The 17,153-nt window shown below is 42.0% G+C and overlaps 1 protein-coding gene across 1 annotated transcript in view; it reads right to left on the reverse strand.

The window, feature by feature from the left end:
- Positions 1-15,164, reverse strand: part of map6a (microtubule-associated protein 6a) — a 47,536-nt gene extending 32,372 nt beyond the window's left edge. Inside the window, exon 1 of the mRNA XM_060826897.1 lies at positions 14,961-15,164. Coding sequence (XP_060682880.1) covers positions 14,961-15,164 — 204 coding nt within the window. The remainder of the gene's footprint in view (positions 1-14,960) is intronic.
- Between the last annotated feature and the right edge of the window lie 1,989 nt (positions 15,165-17,153).

The following is a 17,153-nucleotide window of genomic DNA, read 5'->3' on the forward strand; positions in this document are numbered from 1 at the left end:
TTCATGAAGGAAATGTCTTGAAAGCTCTCTGAGAGAAAACATGGGATCATTATAAGCACACGAACAAGGAACAGGAAGACACCACTTCATCCCTCGAGTCTGCGTTACCATTCAATAGATTCATGGCTGATTTGATTGTATGTTGAAATCGACATTCCCGTCTACCTTTCATAGAATCTCTACAGTGCAGAAGTAGGCCCTTCAGCTGATCAAGTGCACACAAATCTTCCCAAAAGCATCCAAACCAGAGCCATGCCCCTACACTACTGCTTTAGCCCTGCATTTCCCAAGGCCAATCCACCTGATCTGCACGTCTTTGAACCTGGAAGGAAACTAGAGCACCCAGACAGACAGACACAGGGACAATGTGCAAACTCCACGCAGCCAATAGCCCAACGGTGGAATCTAACCCAAGTCCCTGGCACCATGAGGCAGCAGTGCTAACTACCGAGCCACCTATAAATGTAATTCCATGATCACCATTACTGAGAGAAGCTTGTGATTCCACATTTACTGATTTAATTAAAGCTCCACCAGTTGCTGCAGTGAAATTTGAACCCTGCCCATAGGCTCTGGATTTTCCCAGTCCAGTGATCTTACCACTACACTATCGTACCCTCCTATTGGTCAATTGAGTTAACTGTTCTGCACTATTCCAAAGAAGGGTCACTGGACTCGAAACTTTAATCTCCATAGATGCTGCCAGACATACTGAGCTTTTCTAGCAATTTCTGTTTTTGTTTCTGATTTTCCATAACTGTAGTACTTTTGGTTTTGTGTCTAATTTGTTTTTTCCCTAACACTGAGACTTTGCTCTCTGATCCTAGACTCTTCCACAAGGGGAAATGACTTTTTCACACCTAACTTGTCAAGTCCGCTAAAAATCCTGTATGTTTCAATAAGCTTGTTTCCCATTCTTCTAAACTCTAATGAGTGAAAACTCAATCGACTTAACTCTTCACATAAGACAGTTCCTCCATATCAGGGATCAGCCGAGTCAACCTTCTCTGGACTGCCACCAATACCCATATATCTCTCCTTAGACAAGGGGCTAAAAACTGCTCACAGTATTCCCACTATGGTCTGTTGAGTGCCTCGTATGATTTTATCAAAACCTCCCCTATTTTAATACTCCATTCCCTTTGAAATAAAGGCCAACATCCTTTGTCTTCCCTATTACTCATTGAATTTGGACTCTTGTTGTTTATGATTCATGGATGAGGCCTACCAAATCCTTCAATATCAACCCCTTTAGGCCTTGTACATATTTCATCTGCTGTTACACCCCCAAGCCATCACTAGTCACAGAGCAATTTTAAGTTACTTAGTCTGAGAAGTGTGACTGCCCTCTGGAATGAAATATATACGTTACCCTTCTCTAATGTGCAGCTCAGACTCCAGCCTTGTAACTCAAATTCAAAGTTCTTTGAGCTGCAAATACTTTCTACTAATGTATTTACTTTGGATCATGTGGTGTCCAGCAACTTCCACATACTGCAGTAGCAACACATCATCCATCCTGCCACTTCTGTTGGATTTAATTTAACATGGAAGTTAATGAATCTGGTTTTCCTGCTTTTTATGTTTTACTGTAATATTTTAATTTTGTCAAATAAGAAGTGACCAATTTCAATCAGAAATGTAAGCAGCTATTTTTAAGAAAAGAGAGAAATGAAGAGAGACCTGGAGACCTGAATACAAGCTGAAGATTTTACATTTACTTTAAAGACTAGAAATATTCAGCAATCAGCCTCCTTGCCCTCATGTCATGCTGTGGTTTGCAACATTATTCTGCCTCACGATTCATCCCTTTTATCCTCTCTTGCTCATCTCTTATTCTGGAGAGTTTGACTCTTGCATTATCATTAGGGAAAGCACCTGCATTCCTTTTTGCACTTGAAACCAAATTTTCAAGAGTGTATTCACTCAACCTCTCATCTCACACTGAAGTTTCCTCTGCCCGTGATTCTTAATGTTTTAAATCTCTGTTCCAAATAAGTTTCTCTTCATTTTTAAACTGTAATGCCTAGTTTAGATTCTCCCATGAAAGGAACTATTATTTCCTCAACAAACCGTCAAGACAGCTTAGGATCTTATGATGCTTCAATCAGAGTTACATCTTACCTTTCTAAATTCCAGTGGATACTAAGCACCCTGTCCAACCTATCCTCATAAGACAACATAATCATTCTATGTTTGTTTAAAATTCATGCACAGGATTTATGAGTCATTGGCGAGGCCAGCATTTATTGACAGTCCCCATTTTGACACTCAACCGCATTTCTATGGGTCTGGAATCACAGGCCAGACCAGGTAAAGATGACAGATTCCTTCCATGAAGGACATTATTGAACGTGATGGGGTTTTCACTGACAAATGAGCAACAATTTCATGGTCATCATTAGAATCCTTTGAATTCAAATTCCAACCATTTGCCTGTCTATTCTAGTGATAGCAGCATAAGCCATGAGCTCTCCCAGTACAAGGCTGGATCATGTTTTCTGGTCTAAGAGGAGCCCCAACAAGTCAGTAGGATGGTGGGTCTCATGCATTGAGCCAAATACATTTCCCAGAGACTGTTTTAGCTCCAGTCACCAGTTTGCCCACCTCACTGTGAGCACAGGCAAGCCCCCTGAGGTGTACAGCATGACTGGGTCTAAAATGAATTAACAGTTTTGTTTCCATCATTCAGCTATTGAAATATTATGTCACACTTTTGCTGCCTCTTATACTCTCCAGTGTCAGCTGGGGTTCAGTGGCTAGTCCTATTATTGGGTCGAAGATTGTGGATATAAGTGTCACTTCAGAGTTTTGAGTACTAGTGCAGTACAGAGGGGGTGCTGCACTGTTGGCAGTGGTGTATTTGGAGGAATTGTTGAACCAAGGTCCTCCCTTTCTTCTCAAAGAGAAGTTCTCCTCCATGTCCGAGGAATTATTTATTTCTCAAACAACGTTATAAAACAGATTGTCTGGTTGCAATCTTCTGGGATTTTTTTCAATCTATGAATGAGAATTCCAACACTGTTGAAACAGACCCTTCAGCCCAACATGACCACACCGACCCTCCAAAGAGCGACCCACCCAGACTCACTCCATTATCCTATATTTACCCCTGACTAATGCACCAAACCTACACATCCATGAATACTATGGGCAATTTAGCCTGGCTAATTCACCTAACCTGCACATCCTCCTCTGCAGGATATTGGTGAGGCCACTTTTGGAATATTGTATGCAATTCTGGTCTCCTTCCTATCAGAAGGATGTTGTGAAACTTGAAAGGATTCAGAAAAGATTTACAAGGATGTTGCCAGGTTCGGAGGATTTGAGCTATAGGGAGAGGCTGAATAGGCTGGGACTGTTTTCCCTGAAGCATTATAGAGGTTTAGAAAATCATGAGAGGCATAGATAAGGTAAAAGTCAAGGTTTTATTCCCTGGGGTGGGGAAGTCCAGAACTAGAGGGCATAGGTTTAAGGCAAGAGAGGAAAGATTTAAAAGGGACCTAAAGGGCAACTTTTTCACACAAAGGATGAAGTTTGTATAGAATGAGCTGTCAGAGGAAGTGGTGGAGGTGAATACAATTACAACATTTAAAAGACATCTGGATGGGTATATGAATAGAAAGGGTTTTGAGGGATATGGGCCAAGTACAGGCAAATGGGACTGGATTAATTTAGGATATCTGCTCAGTATGGACGAGTTGGACCAAAGGGTCTGTTTCCATGCTGTGCATCTCTATGACTAGGAGGGAGGAAAGTTGCAGATACAGTCACATAGATGGGTTAACTCCAGGAAAGGTAAGAGAGGTAGGCGGGTAGTGCAGGAGTGTTTTATGGCTATCCCCATTTCAAACAAGTATGCTGTTTTGGAAAATGTAGGAGGTGATGGATTCTCAGGGGAATGTAGCACGAACAGCCAGGTTTCTGGTATTGAGACTGGCTCTAATGCAATTAGGGGCATGTTGAGTTCCAAGAGATTGATTGTGTTCGGGGACTCTCTAGTCAGAGGTACAGACAGACGTTTCTGTGGCCAGCAGCGAAAAATCAGAATGTTGTGTTGCTTCTCTGGTGCCAGAATCAAGGATGTCTCAGAGAGGGTGCAGAATGTTCTCAAGGGGGAGAGGGACCAGCAGGAGATCATTGTCCACATTGGAGCCAATGACATGGGAAGGAAAAAGGATGAGATTCTGAAGGGAGATTACAGAGAGTTAGGCAGGAATTTAAAAACGAGGTCCTCGAGAGCAGTAATATCTGGATTACTCACAGTGCTACGAGCTAGTGGGGGTAGGAATAGGAGGATAGAGCAGATGAATGAATGGTTGAGGAGCTGGAGAATGTAAGAAGCATTCACATTTTTGGATCATTGAAATCTCTTCTGGGGTAGAAGCGACCTGTACAAGAAGGACAGATTGAATCTGTATTGGAAAGGGACTAATATACTGACAGGGAGATTTGCTAGAGCTGGGCAGGAAGATTTTAACTATTAAGATGGGGGTGGGGGCGGGGAGTGGGATGGGACCTGGGGAGATAGTGAGGAAAGAGATCAGTCTGAGACTGGTTACAGTTGAGAAAAGAAATGAGTCAAACAGTCCGGGCAGGCAGGGACAAAGCAGAGAACAAGGTAGAACTGATACATTAAACTGCATTTATTTCAATGCAAGATGCCTAACAGGGAAGGCAGATGAACTCAGGGCATGGTTAGGAACATGGAACTGGGATATCATAGCAATTACAGAAACATGGTTCAGGGATGTACAGGACTGGCAGCTTAAGGTTCCAGATTTGATCGCCATACTGTAGGAAGGATGTGGAGGCACTGGAACGGGTGCAGAGGAGGTTTACCAGGATGTTGCCTGGTATGGTAGGAAGATCGTATGAGGAAAGGCTGAGGCACTTGGGGATGTTTTCATTGGAGAAAAGAAGGTTTAGGGGTGACTTGATAGAGGTGTACAAGATGATTAGGGGTTTAGATAGGGTTGACCATGAGAACCTTTTTCCATGTATGGAGTCAGATATTACGAGGGGGCATAGCTTTAAATTAAGGGGTGGCAGATATAGGACTGACGTTAGGGGTAGATTCTTTACTCAGCAAGTCGTGAGTTCATGGAATGCCCTGCCAGTAACAGTGGTGGACTCTCCCTCTTTATGGGCATTTAAACAGGCATTGGATAGGCATATGGAGGAAAGTGGGCTAGTGTAGGTTAGTTGGGCTTGGATCGGCGCAACATCGAGGGCCGAAGGGCCTGTACTGTGCTGTATTTTTCTATGTTCTATGTTCTATGTTCTAAAATAGGACCCTTCAAAGATCAGCAAGGCGGCCTCTGTGTGGAGCTGCAGGAGACGGGCAAGATACTAAATGAGCATTTTGCATCAATGTTTACTATGGAAAAGGTCATGGAAGATACAGAATGTTTGGAAATAGATGGTGACATCTTGAAAAAAATGTTCAAATTATAAAGGAGGAAGTGCTGGATGTTTTGAAACACATAAAAGTGGATAATTCCCCAGAGCTTGATCAGGTGTACCCTAGAATTCTGTGAGAAGCTGGGGAAGCGATTGTTGGGCCCCTTGCTGAGATATTTGTATCATCAATAGTTGCATTGTATGTGAGCATAAGAGATATAGTTCGTAAGTTTGCAGATTACACCAAAATTGGAGGTTTCGTGGACAGCAAAGAAGGTTACCTCAGATTACAATGGGATCTTGATCAGATGGGCCAATGGGCTGAGAAGTGGCAGATGGAGTTTAATTTAGATAAATGCGAAGTGCTACATTTTGGGAAAGTAAATCTTAGCAGAACTTATACACTTAATTGTAAGGTCCTAGGGAGTACTGCTGAACAAAAAGACTTTGGAGTGCAGGTTCATTGCTCCTTGAAAGTGGAGTTGCAGGTAGATAGGATAGTGAAGAAGGTGTTTAGTATGCTTTCCTTTATTGGTCAGAGTCCTGGTTAGGCCACCTTTGGAATATTGTGTGCAACTCTAGTCTCCTTCCTATCGGAAAGATGTTGTGAAATTTGTAACAGTTCAGAAAAGATTTACAAGGGTGTGGCTAAGTTGGAGGATTTGAGTTATAGGGAGAGGTTGTATAGGCTGGGGCTGTTTTCACTGGAGTGTCAGAGGCTGAGGGGTGACCTTGTAGAGGTTTATAAAATCATGAGGAGCATGGAGTGGACAAATAGACAAAGTCTTTTCTCTGGGGAGGGGAGTCCAGAACTAGAGGGTATAGGTTTAAGGTGAGAGGGAAAAGACATAAAAGAGACCTAAGGAGCAAAGTTTTCACGCAGAGGGTGGTATGTGTATGGAATGAGCTTCAAGAAGACGTGGTGGAGGCGAGTACAATTGCAGCATTTAAAAGGCATCTGGATGGGTATATGAATAGGAAGGGTTTGGAGGGATATGGGCCAAGTGCTGGCAAATGGGATTAGATTAGTTTAGGATATCTGGTTGAAGTGGACGAGTTGGACTGAAGGGTCTGTTTCCGTACTGTACATCTCTACGACTCTGAGTTGGGATGCAGCACTTCGCACATTACCATGGGGACTTATCGTCAAAAAGAATTGGTGGGAAACAACTATAGAAAATCCTGAGATTGGGAAAAGTGCTTTACCCTTCCTTCTTGTCTTTTGAGTTTCAATTGGTTTCCTGTGAAGCTTTATTCCCAAGTGGATGAATCTGACCTTTATGGTTCCTGCTCAAGCAAGTTCTTGATATTTGAGACCACCTCATTTCCTTACCTCAATGGTGCCAAGGAAGCAGAGTCTTGGTATTTCCTGCCATAAATGAGGACTGCTGCCAGTCCACTAGTTTTAATTAAGAGCAGAATTAGACCATTCAGCCCATTCAAGCCTGCTCCACTAAGGTCATGACTGAGAGTGCATGCTCCTGAAAAATCAGCAAAGTAACTTAGACTTCACTCCAGTATGTGTGCCAGTTACAACTCCACTGCTGACACAGTTGTTTCTGAGTCATAGAGTTATGGGAGCAAGTCTTGATATCGTCCTTGAGTATGACAACCTAGGTTAACACATGATGTGTGGTACCTGGGGAATTGATGCAAGTGCTGTCTTTTGGATAAGACAATAAACCAATACTATCCAAGATGAACGTAAAACACGCTACACCAGTACTTAAGGGAAGAGCAGGGAAATTCTCTCCAGTATCCTGGCCAAATTAATCCCACAATCAGGATTATAAAATCAGATTATCTGAACATTGCAACATAGTTGTTTGTGGAAGTTGACTGCATGTAAATTGGTTGCTATGTTTCCTGTATTTAAACAATATCACTTCATTGTGTCCAAAGCAACTTGAAGCATTCTTGGTCATGACAGGCACTACATAAATGCAATAATTTTGTAATCCTGTACGGCATTTCTGGTCTGGAAATTTCTCTTGTGTTCACCACTTAAAATTGCTCCCATGAATTGGCAGAACTATAGTTCACCCTGGCCCCCTCTTCCAAACACAACCCAAACTTGTTAGAAGGAACACTTACACGTGTATTGCCTTTCATAATCTCTGGATGCTCCAAATCACTTTAATAATAAAGGAGTTCTTTTGAAATTCTATTAGGTTTTAATGTAAGAGTTTTAAAAGATATGTTCAAGGGACATGTTGCTGGCAAGGTGCCTATTTTTATTAGAGTAAAAAATGAGGTCTGCAGATGCTGGAGATCACAGCTGCAAATGTGTTGCTGGTCAAAGCACAGCAGGCCAGGCAGCATCTCAGGAATAGAGAATTCGACGTTTCGAGCATAAGCCCTTCATCAGGAATATTCCTGATGAAGGGCTTATGCTCGAAACGTCGAATTCTCTATTCCTGAGATGCTGCCTGGCCTGCTGTGCTTTGACCAGCAGCCTATTTTTATTAGCCATCCCTAATTACCCTTGGATAGGTGGTGGTGAGCTGCCTCCATGAACTGCTGCAGTCTTTGGCTGCAGGTACTTCCACAGTGCTGTTAGAGAGGGAGTTCCAGGATTTTGACCCAGCTAAACTGAAGGAACTTCAAGTTGTCATGATTTGTGGCTTGGAGAGGAACTTGTGATTGATGTTCCCATCCAACTGCTGGCATGGATTTTCTAGGTAATGGAGGTCAGGGGTTTGGAAAGTGCTTTTGAAGGTGCCATGGAAGTTGCCACAGCAGCTTTTCGCAAACAATAATAATGATCAGGTAATTACTGTGGGTGGCCTCACAGCATCAGGGGCTCGGGTTCAATTCCAGCCTCAGGTGACTGTCTGTGTGGAGTTTGTACATTCTCCCTGTGTCTGTGTGTAATGCAGAAGATGCAGGATCAGTTCATTCCAAAAAGGAAGAAAGATCCTAGGAGGAGGCATGGGTGGCCGTGGCTGACGAGGGAAGTTAAGAAACATATAAAGTTAAAAGAGAAAAAGTATAACATAGCAAAGATAAGTGGGAAAACGGAGGAATGGGAAACTTTTAAAGAACAACAGAGAATTACTAAGAAAGAAACACGCAGAGAAAAAATGACGTACGAAGGTAAACTGGCCAAAAATATCAAGGAGGATAGTAAAAGCTTTCTTAGGGATGTGAAAGGGGAAAAAAGTGGTTAAGACTAAAATTGGGCCCTTGAAGACAGAAACAGGGGAATACATTATGGGGAACAAAGAAATGGCAGAAGAATTGAATTGGTACTTCAGATCTATGTTCACTGGGGAAGACACAAGCAATCTCCCTGAGGTAACAATGGCTGAAGGACCTGAACTGAAGGGAATTTATATTTGCCAGGAATTGGTGTTGGAGAGACTGTTAGGTCTGAAGGTTGATAAGTCCCCGGGGCCTGATGGTCTACATCCCAGGGTACTAAAGGAGGTGGCTCGAGAAATCATGGATGCGTTGGTGATTATTTTCCAGAGTTCGATAGATTTGGGATCAGTTCCTGCGGATTAGAAGGTGGCTAATGTTGTATCACTTTTTAAGGAAGGTGGGAGAGAGAAAGCAGGAAATTATAGACCAGTTAGTCTGACCTCAGTGGTAGGAAAGACGCTGGAGTCTATTATAAAGGATGAAATTACGACATATCTGGATAGTAGTAACAGGATAGGTCAGAGTCAGCATGGATTTATGAAGGGGAAATCATGCTTGACTAATCTTCTGGAATTTTTTGAGTATGTAATTCTGAAGATGGACGAGGGAGATCCATTGATGTATTGTACCTGGACTTTCAGAAAGCTTTTGATGAAGTCCCACATAGGAGGTTAGTGAGCACAATTAGGGCGCATGATATTGGGGGCAAAGTACTAACTTGGATTGAAAGTTAGTTGGCTGACAGGAAACAAAGAGTAGTGAAAAACGGCTCCATTTTAGAATGGCAGGCAGTGAACCGTGGGGTACCGCAGGGATCAGTGCTGGGACCGCAGCTTTTTACAATATATATTAATGATATAGAAGATGGTATTATTAATAACATTAGCAAATTTGCTGATGATACTAAGCTGGGTGGCAGGGTGAAATGTGAGGTGGATGTTAGGAGATTACAGGGTGACCTGGACAGGTTAGGTGAGTGGTCAGATGCATGGCAGATGCAGTTTAATGTGGATAAATGTATGGTTATCCACTTTGGTGGCAAGAACAGGAGGGCAGATTGCTACATAAATGGAATCAATTTAGGTAAAGGGGCAGTACAGAGAGATCTGGGTGTTCTTGTACACCAGTCAATGAAGGTAAGCATGCAGGTGCAGCAAGTAGTGAAGAAGGCTAATAGCATGCTGGCCTTCGTAACAAGAGGGATTTAGTATAGAAGCAACGAGGTTCTTCTGCAGCTGTACAGGGCCCTGGTGAGACCACACCTGGAGTATTGTGTGCAGTTCTGGTCTCCAGCTTTGAGGAAAGACATTCTGGCTATTGAGGGAGTGCAGCGTAGGTTCACGAGGTCAATTCCTGGAATGGCAGGGCTACCTTACGCTGAAATACTGGAGCGACTGGGCTTGTATAACCTTGAGTTTAGAAGACTGAGAGGGGATCTGATTGAGATGTATAAGATTATTAAAGGATTGGACACTCTGGAGGCAGAAAACATGTTTCCGCTGATGGGTGAGTGCCAAACCAGAGGACACAGCTTAAAAATATGGGGTAGACCATTTAGGACAGAGATGAGGAGAAACTTCTTCACCCAGAGAGTGGTGGCTGTGTGTAATGCTCTGTCCCAGAGGGCAGTGGAGGCCCAGTCTCTGGATTCATTTAAGAAAGAGTTGGATAGAGCTCTGAAGGATAGTGGAATCAAGGGTTATGGAGATAAGGTAGGAACAGGATACTGATTAAGGATGATCAGCCATGATCATACTGAATGGTGGTGCAGGCTCGAAGGACAGAATGGCCTACTCCTGCACCTATTGTCTATTGTCTATTGTGTGTGTGGGTTTCCTCACATTGTCTAAAGATGTGCAGATTAGGTGGATTGCTGTGCTAAATCGCTCAGAATGTCCAGGGATGTATAGGTTGGATGGGTTAGCCACGAGAGATGCAGTGTTACAGGGATAGGGTGAGATGCCCTTCAGAGGAGTTGGTGTCAACCCAATGAGCTGAATGGCCTACTTCCATGCTGTAGGGACTCTATTCTATGATTTAGTGATGTTCACTGATAGTAAGTATTAGCCAGGGTACTGGGAAAACTCCACTATTCTTCTTCAAAGTAATGACATGGCAGCTTTTCCATTCAACTGAAATGGTAAAATTATGATCCCAATTGATGGTAATCCTGGATAAGTCAGAGCTCAGACTTGATCCAGCATAGGTTTTATATTTGCAATTTGGTTACTGCGATGGTCTGTCACTGAATTTATTCATAAAAGGCAACAAAAGAACATTTAAAAGTATATTCCACATGAGAAAATATCACAAATACACACATAAAAAGCCTGGAAAGATCTTACTTTAAACATCAGAACGAAAGACTTGACCCTTTTCCACAGCAATGTACTTTACAGGCAGTCAATCCCTTTGACAATGTCACAAACATTTCCTTATGTGAAGTTCTGCATACTCACCAGGTATAATTCTCTCCATTGTAAAAAATGAGGTCTGCAGATGCTGGAGATCACAGCTGCAAATGTGTTGCTGGTCAAAGCACAGCAGGTTAGGCAGCATCTCAGGAATAGAGAATTCGACGTTTCGAGCATAAGCCCTTCATCAGGAATCCTGATGAAGGGCTTATGCTCGAAACGTCGAATTCTCTATTCCTGAGATGCTGCCTAACCTGCTGTGCTTTGACCAGCAACACATTTGCAGCCATAATTCTCTCCATTACCATGATTCTCAAACATACACAGGCACAGTTTAACTCATTGGCATTTCCTCACTGATCCCAAAGAAAATCTCACAATGTGGGCCAGCTTGTCTATGTAAACTGCTAAAATACCTTAAGACTTAATTCCAGTTCCGATGGCCTCAAAACTAAACTGCCCATTGCTGCTATGGATCTTTTCTTAATCATGCCTCTGCCTTTTTTTAATATGCTTGGCTTTACTTCTGAATGGCCATTTATTGCCCATTCCTAGTTGTACTTGAGAGAGTAGTAATGAGCTGCCTTCATGAACTGCTGAAATTCGTGTGAATTTCTGAACTGCTGAATTTCAGGATTTTAACACAGTGACAGTGAAGGAACAGCAGTATATTTTCATGTCAAGACGGTCAGTGGGTTAGAGGGGAACTTGCAGGTGGTGATGTTCTCATATACCTACTGCCCATGTCCTCCTAGGTGGGAGTGGACATGATTTGGAAGATCCTACCTGAGGATCTTCGGTGAATTTCTGCAGTGCATCTTCACGATGGTACACACTGCTGCTGTTGAGTGTTGATGGTGGAGGGAGTGGATGTTTGTGGGTCTGGCAACAATCAAGAAGGCTGCTTTGTCCTAGATGGTATTACACTTATTGAGTGCTGTTTAGAGCTGCACTCCTCCAGGCATGTGGGGAGTATTCCATCACACTCCTGACTTGAACATTGTAGATTGTAGGCAAGTGGGCAGTCGGGAGGTGAGTTACTCATGGCAATATTCCTAACCTCTGAGCAGGGAGTGTGTATCGTAAAAATAGAGGCAAGCCTTAATGCAAAACTTGAGAGGGTTCAGAAAAGGTTTCCAAGGATGTTGCCAGGAGGAGGGAAAGAGTTATAGAGACAGTTTCTCTATAACTACGGAGGCTATGGGGTGACCTTATGGAGGTTTATAAAATCATCAGGAGCATGGATAGAGTGAATAGTGAAGGTCTTTCTCCTAGGGTGGGGAGTCCAAAGCTCGAGTGCATAGGTTTAAAGGAGAAGGGAAAGATTTAAATAGGATCTGAAGGATAACGTTTTCATGCAGAGAGTATATATGGAATGGTGGAGGCTGGTACAATTACAACAATAAAATGCATTTGGATAGGTATATGAATAGGAAGGAATTAGAGGCATATGGGCCAAATGCTGGCAAATGGGATTAAGTCAGACTGGGATGTCAGGTTAGCATGAACAGGTTGGACCAAATGGTTAGTTTCTGTGCTGTATAATACAATAGCCTGCTCTTATAGTCACTTATATGTCTAGGTCAGTTTAGTTTCTGTATGTTGTAAAAACTCAATTTAACTTACTTGTTCTTAATTCATTCATAGGCCATGGACATTACTGCACAATCCAGTTATTGCCTATCCATAATTGTCTACGATCAGTTAAGTGCCAATGTCATTGTACATCTGGAGTCAAATGCAGAGCAGATCAGGTAAAGATGGCGACTTTAATTCCCTCAAGTGTATTGGTGAATGATAGTGAACTGTGATTACTGTATTGATGGCAAATTTGACCATCTAATGATAGAATTTATACCCCATTCCTTAGATCATTAGCCTGGGGCTCTGAATTGTTAGATTAGAGTGGTGCTAGAAAAGCGCAGCAAGTCAGGCAGCATCCGAGGAGCAGGAAAATCAATGTTTCGGGCAAAAGCCCTTCATCAGGAATAGAGGCTCTATTCCTGATGAAGGGCTTTTGCCCGAAACATCTATTTTCCTGCTCCTCGGATGCTGCCTGACCTGCTGTGCTTTTCCAGCACCACTCTGATCTAAACTCTGGTTTCCAGCAGCTGCAGTCCTCACTTTTGCCTCTGAATCGTTAGTCCAGTAACACCAGCATTATGCCACTGCCTCCATGTTAATTTCCCTGATTATCTCACCAGCTAATTTTGCTAGGCACTGAGCTTGAGTCACATGGTTTTCTGGAAATGCTGTTTTGACCAACTATCAGAAAAACCATTTTCTCACCCTTAAAAATAAGCCACCTTTGAAGCACCGAAACAGATAAAATCTCCTCTTTAGAACCCAATTTCCCAAATAATAATATTATATAATATTATGGAATATATTATATAATATATAAATATTGATCATTCAGATAAAGCTTCAGCTTAACTTCTCATCCAAAAGTCTGCACCTCCAACAGTGCAGCATCCCTCTCAATACTGCACTGGTGTGTCATCTTGCATTTTTGTGCTTCAATTGTTGAAATGAGGCTCTAATCCTTTGACTTGGGTGAGCATGTGCCCCACTGAGTCATAATTGACAAATATTGATTTAGGACGGAATCGATAATTTATTTATTCTAGCCAGTTCTGTGCAAAGGAATACAGAGTAAACATTTCCAACCATGTTTGCATTTCAAACTCTAATGCTGAGGACAAGTTTTTTTTTCAAAGATGCTTATTTTAACACTTGCTGTTTAAAAAAATCATCATCCAGTCCTGATGAGCTTGAACAACAAAGACCACTCATTCCATTAGGGTTGTATAAGTACCAGTAATAAATGATTTAACTGAACTGGTTTGGAATTGAAAAGATCCTAGTCTTTACTGCAGTGCTGTTGACAGCTTCCTGTATTACTAGACTCTATATTGGCGCTGCATAGGCACTGCATTTCAGGTGGTATGACGCAGTTTGTGTGAGTCTTGATCAAAAAAGGGGTGTGGGATCTGGACCTGAAATAAAATTAGACATTTATGGTTTTCATACAATCGAAGTATTCCCTGTTCAACTTGCAGACTGTGTAGGAAACAAAAACAAAAGGGGAAGGTGAAGGGGACTAGCAATGTTGGAAAGAAAAAGGGCGTGTGTTTGATTTGTCTACGTGTGCTTTTGTGTCCCTCTTTTTTTAAAAATTACATTAGGTGGGCTCTCCACCAACTTACTAGATTCTTGAAAAAAATAATTTAGAAAAGCATCTAATAGAATATTTTACATTGGTTACCAACAGGATTGTACTGCAATCTCTCATAAACTAAATTAAAATAATTAAATATGGAAATCACTTTTAGGTAGGGATGTTCATTCGGCTTCACACTTTTACATTAAATTGTATCCAATTAGTTACTGTTGTCTAAATAAATGGAAAAGGGGAGAATCAATTCTGAGAATGAATGACTTTTATCTGTTTATATATCTACTTCCCTGTCTATCCAGCTGTCTATAGGTCGGCTCTGCATGTATTATTTACGCTTCCATTGGTCCAGTGTTTAATTCAGTTTTTGCTTCACGTTCCACTTCCAGCAACTGCATTTAATAAACGTTTAAAAGCTATTTTTAGGGAAGTGAAGGGGCTAAAGGGGGGTCACTGGGTCATATATCCAGAATTTACAGAATGCCAGGATAGGATAATCAGAAAGCAAGTACTTGAAAGGGCGCGACAACAAGGGAGGAGGGAGGGGTCGAGAGCTACAGATAGCAGGTAGAAAGACAGCCACGTCTGCTGCCTGGAGACTGTAGGCCGGTGGAGATGGAGGAGAACACTCGTGGATGCTAATGGATAAAGGATATGCCAAGGATTACACAACAGTCCTGGACCACACACTGAACCAGAAATTAACCTGATATTCGCATTAACCTGCAAATATCCAAACAGAGATATGAATTGTAGTGCAGAATGTAACGACATGAATTCTTTCAGGTTTTTTTTGTAGAAAACAATAATAGAAAGGGTACCTCGGTCGTCTTGGCAACCGATTCCTGGTCGCCCCCTGTAGGCTGTGCATCGATGCCCGGGGCTCGGATTTGATGGTGGGGAGTAGCCCCATCGGTAACCTCGGAATATTTCGTGAAAACTAGAGGCACGGCAATGTCAGCCTTGTCTAGCTGGTTCCAGAAGCGAGCAATGCAACACGCCCGGCTAATGCACGGCCACGCCATCGCTGTCCAAGGTGCTGAAACTCCCGCTAGCTCCCCGCCACTCTGCTGTCCAGGGTCCTGAAACTCTGCTGCGTCCTCTCCAACCCGGTCAAAGATCCCCCCCGGCCCCCACCTCAGGAAGAATGACACCGCTCTCACGACCTGGATTTTTGTTCTCTCGCCTATTTATAACATCACATTTACGAATCTCTTTGCTGTGAAATGTCTCCCATCAACAACAAAAAAAAACCCCAGCTGTGAGAACTGGAGGAAACCACTCAAAGTGTGATCTGTCTCCTCTCGTTCCCAGAGGCTGAGCGAGACTTGTCCATTCGCGAGAACCACACCCTTTCTGGTTCTAACATCCTCAGTCTCAGGATGTTCCGGACGGAGTTGGATCCAAAGACAGTCTTTCCCTCCCCGTCGTCAGCTCACGCTGTGTGGCTGCAGAAACGAAGGATGGGGGAAGGGAGGAGAGAACAGTAGATAGTGAAACAAGCTACTTAACTGTTTGCTGCCTGGAGCTTAGCGTGTTGTCATAAAATGCAACTCTTCCTTAACACGGTAAAAATAACTACTAACACAGAACAGGCAGGAAACATATATTCCTGAAAACAAGTGGTAACCCTTACATGTTAATAGAATTGAACAGCACCATTGTACATGTATCTGTTATCCACATATCTACTGGACATTTCCAACAAGTTCTGCTTTTTTAGTCCTAACATTCAATGGTGTAGAATTATTGATGCACAGAATCAAACAAACAGAGAATAAGGACATTTGCCCATTGAGTCTTTGCTTGCCCTTTGGAAGTTCTATTCAATTCACCTCACACACCGTTTTCTTTTCCTCTATCAGCTTTACAACATTTTTGTTTTCAACTTTGTATCCTATTCCTTTTTTAATTGTAGCTGCTTACCCAATCTTACTGGTGGTTCAGACTATTTCAATGCATGACATTAAAAAAATTGTCCTCAGCTTCTCATGTTCTTTTGCCAATTTCTTAAACTTCTAAACAACAAAAATAAACTGCAGTTCTGAAGAAGGTTCACAGGACCTGAAACCTTAACTCTCCTTTCTCTCTACAAAGGCCTGCTAAGCTTTTCCAGAAAGTTCTGATGCTGCATCTTAAATGTCTGTCAAATGGTTACTGATCCTCTTGCCAAAAGATAATTTGCTCAATTTACTCAATTAAAATGCTACAATTTGTAAACTCCTCTATCTAATCTCTGATTCAACTTCTCATTTCCAAAGAAAGCAATTTCATCTTCTTCAATGTCCCTGCATAAGAAAATTTGGAGCTTACTATCACAAGGAATGATTGAGGTGAAAAGCAAAGAGGGAAGTTAGGTAAATATACGAAGAAGAAAGAATTTGTTGGCTTCATTGTTAAGATTAGATGAAAAAAAGATTTCGCAGATGTTGATATGAAGTGTAAAAGGTTTGTGTGGAGTGGATCCAAATGTCTTGCTTTGGTAGAATGCATTGTATAATACTTCACGAAGTCCTATTCTCCCCAGAGCACTGAAATCAAGATATTGACTTTTATCTAAATAGAAGGAAACCAACAGGGAAGGCCAAACATCTACTGTATGGTCTTGATGGCTGAATGCATCAGCCATTCGTTACATGTATATATTTTTAGTAGAAATTTGCATTGGAACGCAGTGTATTGTGAAAACCACATTAGTGCAAAGCTCTCTACTGACGACCTGGGAAATGTGTGCATTGGAACACAATCAGATTTATAGATATTGAGATGCACTGAACCTCTACCATGGAATATAAGTTAGAACATTTAACTAAATTTACCTCATTGTCAGTGATGCTTAAAAAGTGAAATGAAGAGAGAGAATGATATATTGGATTATGAGAGATAGATCAATAAAAGAAGTAAAAGGACTTTTTTTTTCCCAGGAACCATCTGGTACAGAAGAGGCCCTTCAGCCCATTGAATCTGTAACGCCAAACATTTCCTAACAAAATGCTTTTCAAGCTAATTAAATC

This window comes from Hemiscyllium ocellatum, chromosome 6 (assembly GCF_020745735.1).
Source record: "Hemiscyllium ocellatum isolate sHemOce1 chromosome 6, sHemOce1.pat.X.cur, whole genome shotgun sequence".
NCBI lineage: Eukaryota > Metazoa > Chordata > Chondrichthyes > Orectolobiformes > Hemiscylliidae > Hemiscyllium > Hemiscyllium ocellatum.